Source organism: Xylocopa sonorina, chromosome 16, assembly GCF_050948175.1.
Source record: "Xylocopa sonorina isolate GNS202 chromosome 16, iyXylSono1_principal, whole genome shotgun sequence".
NCBI classification, from domain to species: Eukaryota; Metazoa; Arthropoda; class Insecta; order Hymenoptera; family Apidae; genus Xylocopa; species Xylocopa sonorina.
The window spans coordinates 2,291,239-2,308,753 of record NC_135208.1 but is presented as its reverse complement, the minus strand read 5'-3'; the positions used below and the strand labels follow the sequence as shown (position 1 = coordinate 2,308,753).

At 39.6% G+C, this 17,515-nt stretch overlaps 2 protein-coding genes across 2 annotated transcripts in view; one reads left to right on the top strand and one right to left on the bottom strand.

Moving 5' to 3' along the window:
- Nucleotides 1-17,515, top strand: part of C1galta (Glycoprotein-N-acetylgalactosamine 3-beta-galactosyltransferase 1) — a 326,221-nt gene that overhangs the window by 94,451 nt on the left and 214,255 nt on the right. The gene's annotated exons all lie outside the window — the stretch shown is intronic.
- LOC143430919 (uncharacterized) overlaps nucleotides 4,692-17,515 on the bottom strand; it is a 30,510-nt gene continuing 17,686 nt past the window's right edge. Inside the window, exons 10-15 of the mRNA XM_076907395.1 lie at nucleotides 16,850-17,040; nucleotides 15,640-15,813; nucleotides 11,433-11,595; nucleotides 11,186-11,372; nucleotides 7,835-7,938; nucleotides 4,692-4,915 (exon numbers count right to left, since the gene is read on the bottom strand). Coding sequence (XP_076763510.1) covers nucleotides 4,866-4,915; nucleotides 7,835-7,938; nucleotides 11,186-11,372; nucleotides 11,433-11,595; nucleotides 15,640-15,813; nucleotides 16,850-17,040 — 869 coding nt within the window. The 3' untranslated portion in view covers nucleotides 4,692-4,865. The remainder of the gene's footprint in view (nucleotides 4,916-7,834; nucleotides 7,939-11,185; nucleotides 11,373-11,432; nucleotides 11,596-15,639; nucleotides 15,814-16,849; nucleotides 17,041-17,515) is intronic.

The following is a 17,515-nucleotide window of genomic DNA, read 5'->3' as shown; positions in this document are numbered from 1 at the left end:
GAGATCAGCGTGGAACTGCCCTCTGCGTCCAGCACAGTGTTCCAAATGAAGGAAACGAAGAAGAACCAAGGCTCAACTGGTCCACCGATCTCATGCCATGTTCTATGAAGCTGCGAAGCGAGAAGCAGTTGAAGAAAATCACCACGAAGCTCCTCTGAAACGAACGCTGAGTCAATTTTCAATTACTTCTCGCAAAGCAGCCAAGTTTCATGGACTTCCGTAGGCACAATCTCATCCAAAAGCGCTGGCATTCGATCAGAAGGTGACCAAGAAGGTGTGGAGGTGCTCGCAAAGGAAATGCTCTCTCATTCTCACCCAGAATTAGTCCTCTCTCACACTCGCATGTCCTTACTCCCCTCAATCTCCTTAAGTTTCTCTCTCTTATGTCGCATACAAAAATAGTAGGAAACGAACGTGAGGTCCTGCGAACTTACAATGACTCTTATCACCCGTTCTTTCTCTCTTCGTCATCTTAAAAATAGGGAACTTACCAAATATCAGTTGCTCGATGCATCAACTGAGCCAATTTTGTTTTGAAGCAATCGCTCAAAGAGCAAGTAATTGCCTTCTCGTTTGCTTTTTCAGGTACACCAGTGGACGCATCGAGCATCGTGGAGAAAGCAAACGAAAACGAGGGGCAAAATAAATAGACTGGACTGTGCGCAATCGCAGTCGTTCACTTTGGTTCAGCTGCACCAGGTTCACGCGATGCCAAGCTCCACTGTCTGCAACTAAAGTTCAACCCCTGAACGCCCTGGAAATTGAGGAGGAACTGAAGAACTGTACAGAAATAATGAATCTCTGGTTGAAACGATACTTGCAGACGGTCTCTCTCGAGATCCAGTTTGTTCACACCGCCTAAACCCTCTCTCCATCCCCTTCCTGCACATGTAGCTACGTCTTAGAGAGATTCGTGAACTGCTTCTCATGTTTTATAGGTACAATTACGTTCATTAATCACTACGACGACTTGTTTTAGGTACAGTTAAACACTACTATTGGTTGTGCGCCCATCTCTTCACAATGCAGGCCAGAAGTTCGCCCTTTCTTGCATTTGTTCGCAAACTTTCGAGCCCCTTTTCTTCTGACTCGTGGCTGCTTCCTTCTGAAGGAGAGCAGTGCTTCAATTCTGTCCAGTCAGGTACGCAAGAGGTTGCTGTGGTATTGGGAAACTGGGCCTCGCAAAAAGGTGGGCGCACCCTTCTTCACCTACGTCCTGAAGTACAACCACCGTAAGCGAAGCATCTGGATGGATTCCACTTGGTATTTCAACTGTGGAGCAACGTGCACGTCGCCTTGGACCAGAAGAGGAGCCTGGCTTTGCTTCGAGGTGAGTAATTTGATTGCAAAAGGTAGTTTAAGGGCGCAACTGAAGAAATGGGACCAAGAAACATGCACGTTGACCCACAGATGAACATTGTTTTCACAGACGGAGACATTATTTCACGCTTCACCATCACCACTGCCTTCTCTCGCTGGATAATTAAAGGATTGCTGGTGTGGTGGGCTTTGAGAAGCGTGTGAAGCATGGAAGACGAATCATAGTTGCTGCGTGGCGCGGATCTGTGTCGTGGACAGGCCCAATTGGGGCCAGTGTATCTTCTATTTGGTCATTGAGTATGAAACGTTTGATTACCTGAAGCATTTGGCTTGGTTTGTTCCCCTTTTTGTATTGAAATGGGTTTGTTATTTGGGTTTCAGGCGCATTCTTTTGGTTTTGATGGTTTGTTGTATGTTGCGAATTAGGAGCAAGGTTTGGTATTGCTGTAACAACATTGATAAGTTATTTGAAAGGTATTTAAAAAGAAAAATAGCGAACAGACCAGTTCGAAAGCTTATTGTTCTTCAGTGTCAGGACTGAAAGAGGGTCTAACTGAAACGAGGCATGAATTAGCAGATTTGGAGTTATTGTACCAACATTGAGAAGTCATTCGAAAGTAATTTGAAAGGTAGAAGAGTTGAATAGGTGGGTTCCACATGAATTAAACGAATGACAACAACGAAATCACTTTGAAAACTTATTTTTTTCTCAGCGTCAGGACTGAAAGTTATGAATTAGCAGGTTTGGAGTTATCATACCAACACTGAGAAGTTATTTGAAAGTTATTTTAAAGGTAGAGAAGCTGAATAGGTGGGTTTTAAGTAAATCAAACAAATGATAGCAAAGGAACCACTTCGAAAGCTTATTGTTCTTCAGTGTCAGGACTGAAAGGCGTGAATTAGCAGGTTTGGAGTTACCGTACCAACATTAAGAAGTGATTAGAAAGCTATTTGAAAAGTAGAGAAGCTAAATAGGTGGGTTCTAAGCAAATTAAACGAATAACAGTGAAGAAATCACTTTGAAAGCTTATTTTCTTCAGCATCAAGACTGAAAGTTATGAATTAGAAGGTTTGGAGTTACCATACCAACATTGAGACGTTATTTGAAAGCTACTTGAAAGATGGAGAAGCTAAAGAGGTGGGTTCCAAGTGAATTAAACGAATAACAGCGAAGGAACCACTTCAAAACTTATTGTTTTCTTCAGTCTCGCAACTGAAAGGCTGTCTATCTGAAACGAGATGTGAATTAGCATGTTTGAAGTTACCATACCAACATTAAAAAGCTACTTGAAAGTGATTTGAAAGGTAGAGAAGCTGAATAGATTGGTTACAAGTGAATTAAACGAATAACAGCGAAGGAAACCACTTCAAAGCTCCCTTTTTTTCAGCGTCCTGACTGAAAGGTGTCCATTTTTCCACCAAATAGTTACATACAATGAAAAATGAATGCTTCTCGATAATTATAAGCGTTCTGCACAATAATTGACCAAAGATGAAGCACTGAAACACACCTCGAAGCTTTAGATATACACCAAAAGAAACTCATCCACTATACTCTTATAAAGCCTGGTTAATCAATAACAGTGGGACCTCTACTGCAATTAATTAGAAGAAATAACGAGCCACTAACAGATGAAGCATCCAAGCAGACCAAAATCTACGCTTCTGAAACTGCAAAACTCTTATAAAACCATTTTCTCATCCACTGTATCCATTTTTTCCAAGCTTGGACGCTTCTTTTCCAAGAAAAAGTATCTCAAACCCAGCAGCAGGTGTTAAACAAGCTAAACATTAGAATAGAAACGTTCTATTAATGAATTTAGCCACATATTTTGACCAATTAGATGTAAAATCACTTTCTCATCCACTGTATGCATTTTCTTCAAGCTTTAAACGCTCCTTTTCCAAGAAAAAGTATCTCAAACCCATCAGCAGGTATTAAAGAAGCTAAACATTAAAATAGAAACGTTCTATTAATGAATTTAGCCACATATTCTGATCAATTAGACCATTTCTTACCTAAAATACAACAAACCAAACTCTCAGCTTCAGCTCAAACGTTTCATACTGGACAATCTGATACTGTTTGCACGTGAATCCCTTAATTATTGACGCTGTGGAACGCAATGAAAGAAAGGAACGCACGCGAGACAAGAGTTTCACCCCTGAGCGGTGATGGTTTCGCGTTACTCAAACTACTTGTGTGTCGAACTAGATAATAATTATAGGACCCCATGGTACTGAATACGTTTACGACTCTCCTCGACGACTTTCACTTAACCGTACGAATGCTTAAAGGTCCCTCAAAGCTCGTGGCGAAGGTCTGAATCAGAAAGCAACGCGTGCAAGGCGGTAATCGACGGGATAAAACGCGAATAAAGAGCGTGCGACTGTTGAAATCTGGCGCAACGAGTACAATTCTACTTGGAGAAGAACGAGAAGCTTCCTTCGAGGGTGTACAGGGTCGACGAAAGGCCAGTAACGCGAGAAAAGGGGGGATCATCCGGTTTCTTTCATATAAAATTGAGGTAGCGAATCATCTCTTCTTCATCTCTGTCCACGAGTCGCAGCTGGCAGCATTTTTCCTCCTCAAAGTCTGCTCCTCCGCCTCTGGTCTCTCTCTCTCTCTCTCTCTCTCTTCTTCATATTAATAATTAACGCAACTCTTTGTTTTGTTTTAGATGGCAGTACGCAGAAGTTTTCACATGAGCAACGAGTCAAGTCTCTCTTAGAGAAGAGACTGATCCAGGTGTACCCTTCGACTGGGCAGGATCACTACCCTCTCTCTGTAAACGTATTCAGTAACTCCTTCTGCTGTCGTACGTCCCTGCGCCAGGTCCCAGCCAGGACGAAGTGGCCCTCTGGCCCTGCGGTGGACCACTGCGGATGGGAATCTACGTGTTTCTGTGTGTTCGTTCTCTTTTTAAAATTATCCTCCCCTCTTAAAAGTAGTTCTCACATTCATATAGTATTTGTAAAATCGCGATTAAAATATCTCCATATATATAATATACTATATATATATATATATATATATATATATAATAATCGTAATAGTTAAAACTCTGTTCAGTAACTCTTTCTCTGTGTACACCACTGCGTTTAAAGACCAAGAAACCAACGCACAGACTTGTCCTCCCTTTGTACACGCGGTCACACGCGTCTCTCCCACCTCTCACGATTATCCTGATACAGTTCTGACTCTGTTTCGCAGTTATTCTGAAGGTATACGATGCGGTTGAGTTTCTAAGACTGGTTCCTGCCCCTCGTCTCCTCTGGTTCCGCTCTATCCCTCTGCGGTTTGATCAGAGTGGCTGCGATGCGCAATGTTCTCCTCTTCGCCTGCTGTTCCATCGCCTTCCTTGGTTCGCTTCCTCTCGTAACGTTGACCAGCAGTGCCTTTCGCACTCTTTTAGATGTAGTTGATCGTATCGTTGATGTTTAAGAATGATGTATGGCGCAGCGGAGGCAAACCATTTGCTGCTTCTCTTCTTTTTCTCAGTTCTTCGACTGCTGATCCTTCGATCCAGGCTCGCCTAGATAGTTTAATATTGTACCATTTGGTTTCGACGGGTGATTGTCACCTTCACGGTCCCTGGAATGAGAAGATCATTTCTGAGAGCAGCGCTGGCTCCTTTCTGGGGACCCTTGCTGGTACGATGCCAGTGAATTGTTGTGGTGCAGATCAGAATTGTATTAGACAAGTGTTTTTAGTATGTCTTGTGTCTATCTGTATACAAGATTAGTCGAGCGACAGGCAATCTGGGGTTCGTTAGAACTTGCACGAATGGATCGCAACATGGTAATGCACTTCTGTGCCTCCTGCGAGCCACTGGCAAATTGTACGATGCCAATAGAGGGCAGAAATTGCGTCTTCTGCGAAGAAAGAAGATGATAGCGCAGAAAAATTGCACAAATCTCATTCTGTACCTCAGAAAATATTTATAATAAGTCTCGTAAGATGTAAAATACAATATAACTGTGAACGTAGTGCTTTTTATCTTGAATTGAGTAGTTTCAAGACTTCGTTAGATGTTAATGCTTCAATGAAAATTAATCTACTCTTCACGTAATGAATTTTTTAAGTCTGTAATTTGAAAAAAAGTAGACTTAAGACATTTTAAAGCCCAAATAGACAATGAAACTACCATCACAGATATTTATAATAGAAAATGTAAGCAGAGAAGAATGTATATCTGCATATCGCCAAAGTTTTATGATATTTTGAGCTTCTAAATTAAAGATCTTGTTACGATTTCTTATTCGTTGCTACAAATTCTTGTTTAAAATAGAAATCTCATGTATTGTATCAAACATAAGCCTTTAAAATTGCTGTAAGATGCTTTAATAAGCGATTATCATCTTCTTTCTTGACAAATACATCAATTTTTTGACTTTATTTGGAATTATATGGTCTGTATGAGTCGTTACGAATCCTAATTGCCCTTTCGTTCCAATATCTTGTATAGCGTACGTAATATACAGGATGTTCCAATACCCAATTGATTTTAGAAACGATTATAATTCAAGCATTGAATTTATATCATCGAAGAGTCGTAAGAAATAAGAAAAGAATTAAGCTACATCGTCTGAAGCAAGGATTCTTAAACCAGGGTCTTCGTAACACATTATTGGGTCCCTGAAACAATTTTGATATTAACTTTACGACCACCAATTTTTTATTTTTATTCGAGTAATGCATTTAATAAGAATTTTATGTAAACAAGACTATTTAATTTAGTTACTGGGTTTTTAAGTAATATGGAAACAGAGAAATTCTTGGACTGGAGAACTTCAAGAACCGCTGATCTAAGGAAAATTACTGTTTATTCCTTTTGTACGAAGCGTTAGAGCATCCTTTGCAAATATATGAAGTACCAACTGGACTCTTTATATTGGTATACCCAAACTGACCTTGTGGTACATTTATAGTGACCCTTTCAGTACCAAAATACTGACCAAGAATTGAGTTAAATTTTGACAAAAATTAGATCCTAATGCTTTATTCCTTCACCTATTTTTTTAACTTTCTTTGCAAATATCTGAAGCATCCACTGGACTCTTTATATTCGTATACCCAAACTGACCTTATGGTACATTTATAGTGAACCTTTCGGTACCAAAATACTGACCAAGAATTGAGTTAAATTTTGACAAAAATTAGATCCTAATGTTTTATTGTTTCATCTATTTTTTTAACTTTCTTCGCAAATATCTGAAGCCAACATCAGGCAACTCTTTATATTGGTATACCCAAACTGAGCATACGGTACATTTGTATTGACTCTTTTGGTACCAAAATACTGACTAAAAGCTGACCTAAATTCTGACAAAAATTAGATACAAATACTTTATTGCTTCGCCCATTTTTTAACTTTCTTCGTAGACCATTGGATATACCCAAACTGACCATATGGTATATTCGTATTGACCATTTCAGTAACAAAATGCTGACTTAAACCCTGACCAAAATTAAAATTTGAGTATTTTATTGCTTCATCCCCTTTTTCAACTTCCTTCGTAGACCATTGGAACATCCTGCGTACATCCGTAGAGATCTAAAATCTAAAGCACACTTCCAGGGACACCGCACAACGAATTGCAAACGTGTATGACTGTAAAGTGGCAATGTATGCTCCGATAATCATCTTAAGATTAATTGTAGCGCCACGCAAAGCTCTAAACTCAACACTTGGCCAAACAAGATTATTTTCTTCTTACCCAATACGTTATTTAAACTCATTCTCACCATTCAATCCCTTTATTTTTAAATTAGCAACTCGTAGCCCACTTTTTTTCTTCTTATCCAACATTGTTATTCAAGATCAAGCTCAATAAGTCCAATCGAACAATATCTTCTTTGTCTCAACCAGCGAATCGCTGGTCCCAACATTAATTAAAGTAGTCAACGGTACAGTTTACGGTCTGGTTTAGCCAAGTGTTCAAATAGAAACTTAAAATTGGTCTGCGTACAGAATTAAGAGACGACGAGGAAGTATTTTATGTACCTACGGAAACCTGTGCGTGTGAGCATGTAAGCGTACAGTGCCACGGACAGATGCGCTCTGATTCTAGAGGCCTGCTGTTTTCTTGTTCCCATCGAGAGAGCTGCTTTCAGTAATCCAAGAGCGCAGAGAATATTGTCTGACAAGAAAATAGAAGGCGCCCCAAACCAGAGAGCGGAGAACACATGTGAAGAAAGCGAACTGAACTGGTGTGAAGAAGCGCCTAGTGTTGAACAACGTGGTAACAGTACCGTGTGTAAAGTTTTCTCTTTCTTATAGAATTTTATACTGAAGTTCTGTACCTTATATCATATTGTCTTCCACAGGTTTCGCTTTTAAGGAGACGCAAGAACGTGTGAAAAAATTGTGTTAGAGATATATCGTACTTCTTTATCCTTTTCTTGGGAAGCGAAACGAAAAGGGGGGTAGAGAATGGTAACTGAGAGTTCCGAAGCGAAGTACTGAGCGAAACATCTAGCTGGTTAGTAATGGACGCTGGCGAGCCTTACCTTCTCTGATGTCTTTGGGCGCGTTTGAAGAGAACGATGGCATGGAAGGAGTCTGATAGAGATTGGGCCGTGCGCCTGTTGGTGGCAATGGTGCTACTTTGGACCTGTTAAACAAGTTTTATCACTGCTTTTATTTCTGTTTCGATGCGTAATTATCTTTTACGGGTGATAAAGAGAATATTGATGGGGATAAGTAATTTGTTTGAGACCCTTCGTACCTGAATACTACTTTGGACCTCTTGAACGAGTTATATCACTGCTCTTATTTGTGTTTTGATGCGTAATTGTCTTTTACGGGTGGCAAAGAGAATACTGAGGAGGATATTTAATTTATTTGGGACCCTTCGTACCTGAATACTACCGTAACAGTATTTCTCAGTCACTCTGTGATATGTTTATTAATATTGTTATTAATGATTGCAGGATATAAAAGTTCTGGTGATGGAAATTGTTTGTTTTATAGTAGCGAAGAGTTAGCTTGAGTAAAGATAGAGAAGAATATTCTTGGGTAAAGGTGAACTTATGTTTCTTTGAGTGCAAGGGTTGTAGGCACAAGTTTTCTGAGTAGAAGGGTTCTGAGCTCAAGTTTGCTAAGCGTAAGGGTTCTAAGAGTATATAGCATTACTAATGCAAGTTTTTTAAGATTCTACAGTATTAGAAACCCAAATTTTCCAAGCGTAAATTACCCACACATAAGTTTTCTAAGCACAAGTTTTCTAAACACAAGTTTTCTGAGCGTAAGGGTTCTAAGCTCAAGTTTTCTAAGTGCAAGGTTTCTAAGAGAAAATATGGAAGCTTGTGAAGATCTAAGAGGAAATATGAAAGCTTGTGGAGGACTACGAAGTAATATTTAAGCTTGTGGAGGCCTAAGAGGAAATATGGAAGCTTGTGAAGGTCTAATAGGAAATATGGAACCTTGTGGAGGTCTCAGAGGAAGTATGTAAGTTTGTGGAGATCTAAGAGGAACTATAAAAGCTTGCAGAGGTCTAAGAGAAAATATGAAAGCTTGTGGAGGTCTAAGAGGAAGTATGTAAGCTTGTGAAGGTCTAAGAGAAGAAGTAGTATGTAAGCTTTTGTAGGTCTAAGAAGTAGTACGTAAACTTGTGGAGGTCTAAGAGAAAATATGTAGGCTTGTGGAAGTCTAAGAAGTAGTATGTAAGCTTGTGAAGGTCTAAGAAGTAGTACATAAACTTGTGGAGGTCTAAGAGGAAATATGGAAGCTCGTGAAGGTCTAAGAGGAAATATTGAAGCTTGTGGAGGTCTAAGAGGAAATATGGAAGCTCGTGAAGGTCTAAGAGGAAATATTGAAGCTTGTGGAGGTCTAAGGGGACATATGGAAGCTTGTGAAGGTTTAATAGAAAATATGAAACCTTGTGTAGGTCTTAGAGAAAGTACGTAAGCTTATGGAGGTCTCAGAGGAAGTATGTAAGCTTGTGGAGGTCTCAGAGCAAATATAGAAGCTTGTGGAGGTCTCAGAGGAAATATAGAAGTTTGTGGAGGTCTAAGAAGAAATATGGAAGTTTCTGGAGGTCTAAGAGGACATATGGAAGCTTGTGAAGGTTTAATAGGAAATATGGAACCTTGTGGAGGTCTTAGAGAAAGTACGTAAGCTTATGGAGGTCTCAGAGGAAGTATGTAAGCTTGTGGAGGTCTCAGAGCAAATATGGAACCTTGTGGAGGTCTTAGAGAAAGTACGTAAGCTTATGGAGGTCTCAGAGGAAGTATGTAAGCTTGTGGAGGTCTCAGAGCAAATATAGAAGCTTGTGGAGGTCTCAGAGCAAATATAGAAGCTTGTGGAGGTCTCAGAGGAAATATAGAAGTTTGTGGAGGTCTAAGAAGAAATATGGAAGTTTCTGGAGGTCTAAGAGGACATATGGAAGCTTGTGAAGATTTAATAGGAAATATGGAACCTTGTGGAGGTCTTAGAGAAAGTACGTAAGCTTATGGAGGTCTCAGAGGAAGTATGTAAGCTTGTGGAGGTCTCAGAGCAAATATGGAACCTTGTGGAGGTCTTAGAGAAAGTACGTAAGCTTATGGAGGTCTCAGAGGAAGTATGTAAGCTTGTGGAGGTCTCAGAGCAAATATGGAACCTTGTGGAGGTCTTAGAGAAAGTACGTAAGCTTATGGAGGTCTCAGAGGAAGTATGTAAGCTTGTGGAGGTCTCAGAGCAAATATAGAAGCTTGTGGAGGTCTCAGAGGAAATATAGAAGCTTGTGGAGGTCTAAGAGAGAATATAGAAGCTTGTGGAGGTCTAAGAGGAAATATGGAAGTTTCTGGAGGTCTAAGAGGAAATATGGAAGCTCGTGAAGGTCTAAGAGGCAATATGGAAGCTCGTGAAGGTCTAAGAGGAAATATTGAAGCTTGTGGAGGTCTAAGGGGACATATGGAAGCTTGTGAAGGTTTAATAGAAAATATGAAACCTTGTGTAGGTCTTAGAGAAAGTACGTAAGCTTATGGAGGTCTCAGAGGAAGTATGTAAGCTTGTGGAGGTCTCAGAGCAAATATAGAAGCTTGTGGAGGTCTCAGAGGAAATATAGAAGTTTGTGGAGGTCTAAGAAGAAATATGGAAGTTTCTGGAGGTCTAAGAGGACATATGGAAGCTTGTGAAGGTTTAATAGGAAATATGGAACCTTGTGGAGGTCTTAGAGAAAGTACGTAAGCTTATGGAGGTCTCAGAGGAAGTATGTAAGCTTGTGGAGGTCTCAGAGCAAATATGGAACCTTGTGGAGGTCTTAGAGAAAGTACGTAAGCTTATGGAGGTCTCAGAGGAAGTATGTAAGCTTGTGGAGGTCTCAGAGCAAATATAGAAGCTTGTGGAGGTCTCAGAGCAAATATAGAAGCTTGTGGAGGTCTCAGAGGAAATATAGAAGTTTGTGGAGGTCTAAGAAGAAATATGGAAGTTTCTGGAGGTCTAAGAGGACATATGGAAGCTTGTGAAGGTTTAATAGGAAATATGGAACCTTGTGGAGGTCTTAGAGAAAGTACGTAAGCTTATGGAGGTCTCAGAGGAAGTATGTCAGCTTGTGGAGGTCTCAGAGCAAATATGGAACCTTGTGGAAGTCTTAGAGAAAGTACGTAAGCTTATGGAGGTCTCAGAGGAAGTATGTAAGCTTGTGGAGGTCTCAGAGCAAATATAGAAGCTTGTGGAGGTCTCAGAGGAAATATAGAAGCTTGTGGAGGTCTAAGAGAGAATATAGAAGCTTGTGGAGGTCTAAGAGGAAATATGGAAGTTTCTGGAGGTCTAAGAGGAAATATGGAAGCTCGTGAAGGTCTAAGAGGCAATATGGAAGCTCGTGGAGGTCTAAGAGAAAATATGGAAGCTTGTGGAGGGTACAGAATCTGTCTAATCACCTCTGTTTACGAATCTTCTGATTTCTTCCATCGAACGACGTGGGCGTGCCTGCGCCTGAGGCGTTCGACGAGTAGGATGGTGGTCTGTAGGGTCGTGGACAGCCTTGAACAACTGGTGGCGATGGTACTGGTGCATACTGCAGCCGTGGATTAGCTGGTACTGCTGGATGCATCAATCTCATGTCACCTGCGTGGAACGAAGGGTCAATTGTAAAGCTGGTTCATGCGCAAGGGTGTTGCTGCGTACCTTGCATGATGTGGACACCCTGATACATTGGCAGTGGGTACCGTGGTTGGGCTTGTGCGCTTCTGTCCCCGCTCCCACTTCCAAAGAGGTCGTGTGCTGGAGTGGGCGACCTGCTTGTTCGCTGGGAATTGCCTGGTGTTGAAGCTCGTACGCCAGCGACAACCTGAAGCAAGTATGTATACCTTTTGTGGGACTGTTTTTAATCATAAAGCTTAGGTGGTTCTAGATTATTGGTTCCTCTTATGCTTTAAAGTAGTTGGAATCAAGTTTCTCTTTCTTCTTTTTGTAGTCTTGTAGCAGTGGAGGTCTAGGAGGAAGCAGTGGAGGTCTAAGAGAAGGAAATAAGTTTGTGGAAGTCTAAGAGAAACTACATAAGTTTGTGGAGGTCTAAGAGCAAGTACGTAAGCTTGTGAAGGTCTAAGAGAAAATATGGAAACTTGTGGAGGTCTAAGAAGTAATATGTAAGCTTGCGAAGGTTTAAGAGGAAATATGAAAGTCTGTGAAGGTCTAAAGGAAAGTACGTAAGCTTATGGAGGTGTAATAGGAAATATGGAACCTTGTGGAGGTCTCAGAAGAAATATGGAAGCTTATGGAGGTCTAAGAAGTAGTATATAGGTTTGTGGAGGTCTCAGAGGAAGTACGTTAGCTTGTGGAGGTCTAAAAAGTAATATGTAAGCTTGTGGAGGTCTAAGAAGAAGTACGTAAGCTTATGGAGGTCTAAAAGGAAATATGGAAGCTTATGAAAGTCTAAGAGGAAATATGAAAGCCTGTGAAGGTCTAAAGGGAAATACGTAAGCTTATGGAGGTCTAAGAGGAAATATGGAAGCTTGTGAAGCTGTAATAGGAAACATGAAGCTTGTGAAGGTGTAATAGGAAATATGGAATCTTGTGGAGGTCTTAAAGGAAGTACGTAAGCTTGTGGAGGTCTCAGGGGAAATATGGAACCTTGTGGAGCCCTAACAAGTAGTGTGTAAGCTTCTGGAGGTTTAAAAAGTAGTGTGTAAGCTTGTGGAGGTCTGAAAATTAATATGTAAGTTTGTGGAGGTCTAAGAAGAAGTACGTAAGCTTATGGAGGTCTAAGAGGAAATATGGAAGCTTGTGGAGGTCTCAGAGGAAATATAGAAGTTTGTGGAGGTCTAAGAGCAAGTACGTAAGCTTGCGAAGGTCTAAGAGAAAATATGGAAACTTGTGGAGGTCTAAGAAGTAATATGTAAGCTTGCAAAGGTTTAAGAGGAAATATGAAAGTCTGTGGAGGTCTAAAAAAAAGTACGTAAGCTTATGGTGGTCTAAGAGGAAATATGGAAGCTTGTGAAGCTGTAATAGGAAACATGAAGCATGTGAAGGTGTAATAGGAAATATGGAACCTTGTGGAGGTCTCAGAGGAAGTACGTAAGCTTGTGGAGGTCTCAGAGGAAATATGGAAGCTTGTGGAGCCCTAACAAGTAGTGTGTAAGCTTCTGGAGGTCTAAAAAGTAGTGTGTAAGCTTGTGGAGGTCTAAGAAGTAGTATATAGGTTTGTGGAGGTCTCAGAGGAAGTACGTTAGCTTGTGGAGGTCTAAAAAGTAATATGTAAGTTTGTGGAGGTCTAAGAAGAAGTACGTAAGCTTATGGAGGTCTAAAAGGAAATATGGAAGCTTGTGAAAGTCTAAGAGGAAATATGAAAGCCTGTGAACGTCTAAAGGGAAATACGTAAGCTTATGGAGGTCTAAGAGGAAATATGGAAGCTTGTGAAGCTGTAATAGGAAACATGAAGCTTGTGAAGGTGTAATAGGAAATATGGAACCTTGTGGAGGTCTTAAAGGAAGTACGTAAGCTTGTGGAGGTCTCAGGGGAAATATGGAACCTTGTGGAGCCCTAACAAGTAGTGTGTAAGCTTCTGGAGGTTTAAAAAGTAGTGTGTAAGCTTGTGGAGGTCTAAAAATTAATATGTAAGTTTGTGGAGGTCTAAGAAGAAGTACGTAAGCTTATGGAGGTCTAAGAGGAAATATGGAAGCTTGTGGAGGTCTCAGAGGAAATATAGAAGTTTGTGGAGGTCTAAGAGCAAGTACGTAAGCTTGCGAAGGTCTAAGAGAAAATATGGAAACTTGTGGAGGTCTAAGAAGTAATATGTAAGCTTGCGAAGGTTTAAGAGGAAATATGAAAGTCTGTGGAGGTCTAAAAAAAAGTACGTAAGCTTATGGTGGTCTAAGAGGAAATATGGAAGCTTGTGAAGCTGTAATAGGAAACATGAAGCATGTGAAGGTGTAATAGGAAATATGGAACCTTGTGGAGGTCTCAGAGGAAGTACGTAAGCTTGTGGAGGTCTCAGAGGAAATATGGAAGCTTGTGGAGCCCTAACAAGTAGTGTGTAAGCTTCTGGAGGTCTAAAAAGTAGTGTGTAAACTTGTGGAGGTCTAAGAAGTAGTATATAGGTTTGTGGAGGTCTCAGAGGAAGTACGTTAGCTTGTGGAGGTCTAAAAAGTAATATGTAAGTTTGTGGAGGTCTAAGAAGAAGTACGTAAGCTTATGGAGGTCTAAAAGGAAATATGGAAGCTTGTGAAAGTCTAAGAGGAAATATGAAAGCCTGTGAACGTCTAAAGGGAAATACGTAAGCTTATGGAGGTCTAAGAGGAAATATGGAAGCTTGTGAAGCTGTAATAGGAAACATGAAGCTTGTGAAGGTGTAATAGGAAATATGGAACCTTGTGGAGGTCTTAAAGGAAGTACGTAAGCTTGTGGAGGTCTCAGGGGAAATATGGAACCTTGTGGAGCCCTAACAAGTAGTGTGTAAGCTTCTGGAGGTTTAAAAAGTAGTGTGTAAGCTTGTGGAGGTCTAAAAATTAATATGTAAGTTTGTGGAGGTCTAAGAAGAAGTACGTAAGCTTATGGAGGTCTAAGAGGAAATATGGAAGCTTGTGGAGGTCTCAGAGGAAATATAGAAGTTTGTGGAGGTCTAAGAGCAAGTACGTAAGCTTGCGAAGGTCTAAGAGAAAATATGGAAACTTGTGGAGGTCTAAGAAGTAATATGTAAGCTTGCGAAGGTTTAAGAGGAAATATGAAAGTCTGTGGAGGTCTAAAAAAAAGTACGTAAGCTTATGGTGGTCTAAGAGGAAATATGGAAGCTTGTGAAGCTGTAATAGGAAACATGAAGCATGTGAAGGTGTAATAGGAAATATGGAACCTTGTGGAGGTCTCAGAGGAAGTACGTTAGCTTGTGGAGGTCTAAAAAGTAATATGTAAGTTTGTGGAGGTCTAAGAAGAAGTACGTAAGCTTATGGAGGTCTAAAAGGAAATATGGAAGCTTGTGAAAGTGTAATAGGAAATATGAAAGCCTGTGAAGGTCTAAAGGGAAGTATTTAAGCTTGTGGAGGTCTAAGAGGAAATATGGAAGCTTGTGAAGCTGTAATAGGAAACATGGAAGCTTGTGAAGGTGTAATAGGAAATATGGAACCTTGTGGAGGTCTCAGAGGAAGTACGTAAGTTTGTGGAGGTCTCAGAGGAAATATGGAAGCTTGTGGAGCCCTAACAAGTAGTGTGTAAGCTTTTGGAGGTTTAAAAAGTAGTGTGTAAGCTTGTGGAGGTCTAAAAATTAATATGTAAGTTTGTGGAGGTCTAAGAAGTACGTAAGCTTATGGAGGTCTAAGAGGAAGTATGGAAGCTTGTGGAGGTCTCAGAGGAAATATAGAAGCTTGTGGAGGTCTAAGAAGAAATATGGAAGCTTGTGGAGGTCTAAGAAGTAGTATGTAAGCTTATGGAAGTCCAAAAAAGTAGTACGTAAGTTTGTAGAGGTCTAAGAAGTAGTATGTAAGTTTGTGGAGCTCTAAGAAGTATTATGTAAGCTTGTGGAGGTCTAAGAAGTAGTGTGTAAGCTTGTGGAGGTCTAAGAAGTAGTATATAGGTTTGTGGAGGTCTCAGAGGAAGTACGTTAGCTTGTGGAGGTCTAAAAAGTAATATGTAAGTTTGTGGAGGTCTAAGAAGTAGTGTGTAAGCTTGTGGAGGTCTAAGAAGTAGTATATAGGTTTGTGGAGGTCTCAGAGGATGTACGTTAGCTTGTGGAGGTCTAAAAAGTAATATGTAAGTTTGTAGAGGTCTAAGAAGTAGTATGTAAGTTTGTGGAGCATGTAAGTTTGTTACGGAAGCATGAGAGGAACCAGATAACATCGAACTGCCTAAATTCTCTTCAACAAAACAGTATTTTGTTCAAATGAAACTATTTTTCAATCCTTACAGGAACATTCTGCCTGAAAACAAGATTGGGAACCAACGTAGGAGTCATGTATGTTCCAGGAGGCGCAGGGGATGTGCCATTGTGTCCTACTTGGTGCCCGAAGGTCCCGTTGGACACCATCGTTGGTGGTGGATAGCTGCCTGAGTTGACGTACATCAGTGGCATCCCAGGAATCTGCAAATTGAATGATTGTAGTCTCTCTTCTTGCAGATGATGCTCTAAATCCAAGCGACAGTGCAATAACTATTCATCAGCTTTCTCTTAATAATTTCTTAATCAATGTTTTTGAACTACGAGCCAATAATAAATGGTATTCGCAAAATAACAGCGCAAAGGTTTCTAAGCTTGAGTTTCCTGAGCGCAAAGTTTCTAAGCTTGAGTTTTTCGAGCGCAAAGTTTCTAAGTTTGAGTTTTCTGAGCACAAAGTTTTCAAAGCTCAAGCTTTCTAAGCGCAAGGTTTTTAAGCTAAAATTATCTAAATTCAAGCTTTCTGAGCATAAAGATTCTAAGCGTAAGGTTTCTAAGCTTGAGTTTTCAAAGCTTAATCTTTCTAGGCTTAAGTTTTCTAAGCTTTAGATTTCTAAGCTTAAATTTTTCAAAGCTTTAGATTCCTAAGCTTAAGTTTTCAAAGCTTTAGATTCCTAAGCTCAAGTTTTCAAAGCTTTAGATTTCTAAGCTTAAGTTCTTTAAGCTCAAAGTTCCTAAACTTATGTTTTTAAAGCTTTAGATTTCTAAGCTTAAGTTTTCTAAGATCAAGGTTCCTAAACTTAAGTTTTCAAAGCTTTAGATTTCTAATCTTAAATTTTCAAAGCTTTAGATTCCTAAGCTTAAGTTTTCAAAGCTTTAGATTTCTAAGCTTAAGTTTTCTAAGATCAAGGTTCCTAAATTTAAGTTTTCAAAGCTTTAGATTTCTAATCTTAAATCCTTAAAGCTTTAGATTCTTAAGCTTAAGTTTTCTAAGCTCAAAGTTCCTGAACTTAAGTTTTCAAAGCTCAATCTTCCTAAGCTTAAGTTTTCTAAGCTCAATCTTCCAAAGCTTAAGTTTTTAAGCTCAACCTTCCAAACTGCAAGGTTTCTAAGCTCAATCTTTCTAAGTGTAAAACTTCTAAGCTTATCATACATTTTATATTACTCAGTCTCCTGTCTAAGTTTCCTACGTACTATTTTCTTCAGCGTTCTGAAATGTTTTTTTTTCTAGAGTCGCAGATACCTGATTAGAAGTTGGAGTGTTGGGTGGCGTTGGGACTCTGTACATAACTGGAGGTGGTTGGATCGTCGCTTGACCTGGTGGATAGTACGTTGGAACCATCTGGACCGGTGGCTGGTACGCGTAGTCACCTGGTGTTGGTGTTACGGTGGATATCGAGTTGTATGGAACTGGGTAGCTGCTCACGTAATTAGCTGAAATCGAAGGAACATTGTTAAATAACAGTATAACTGAAGTCGAAGCAATATTATTAAATAATAGTATAACTGAGATCGTAGCAATATTATTAAAAACAGTATAACTGAGATCGAAGCATTATTATTAAATAACAGTATAACTGAGATCGAAAAAGAGAAAGAAGAAATTATGGCAATATTATTAAAAACAGTATAACTGAAATTTTGTTCTCTTACAGAAAGAAAATAGCAACAGAAAAAGAGAAAGAAGAATTATAGCATTATTATTAGATAACAGTATAACAGAGATCAAAGCAATATTATTAAAAACAGTATAACTGAAATTAAAGCAATATTATTATTTTATTATTTTAAAAACAGTATAATAGAAATCGAAGCAATATTTTAATAAAAACAGTATAACTGAAATTTTGTTTTCTTGCAGAAAAGAAATAGCAACAGAGTAAGAGAAAGAAAAATAAGGAAACAGTAG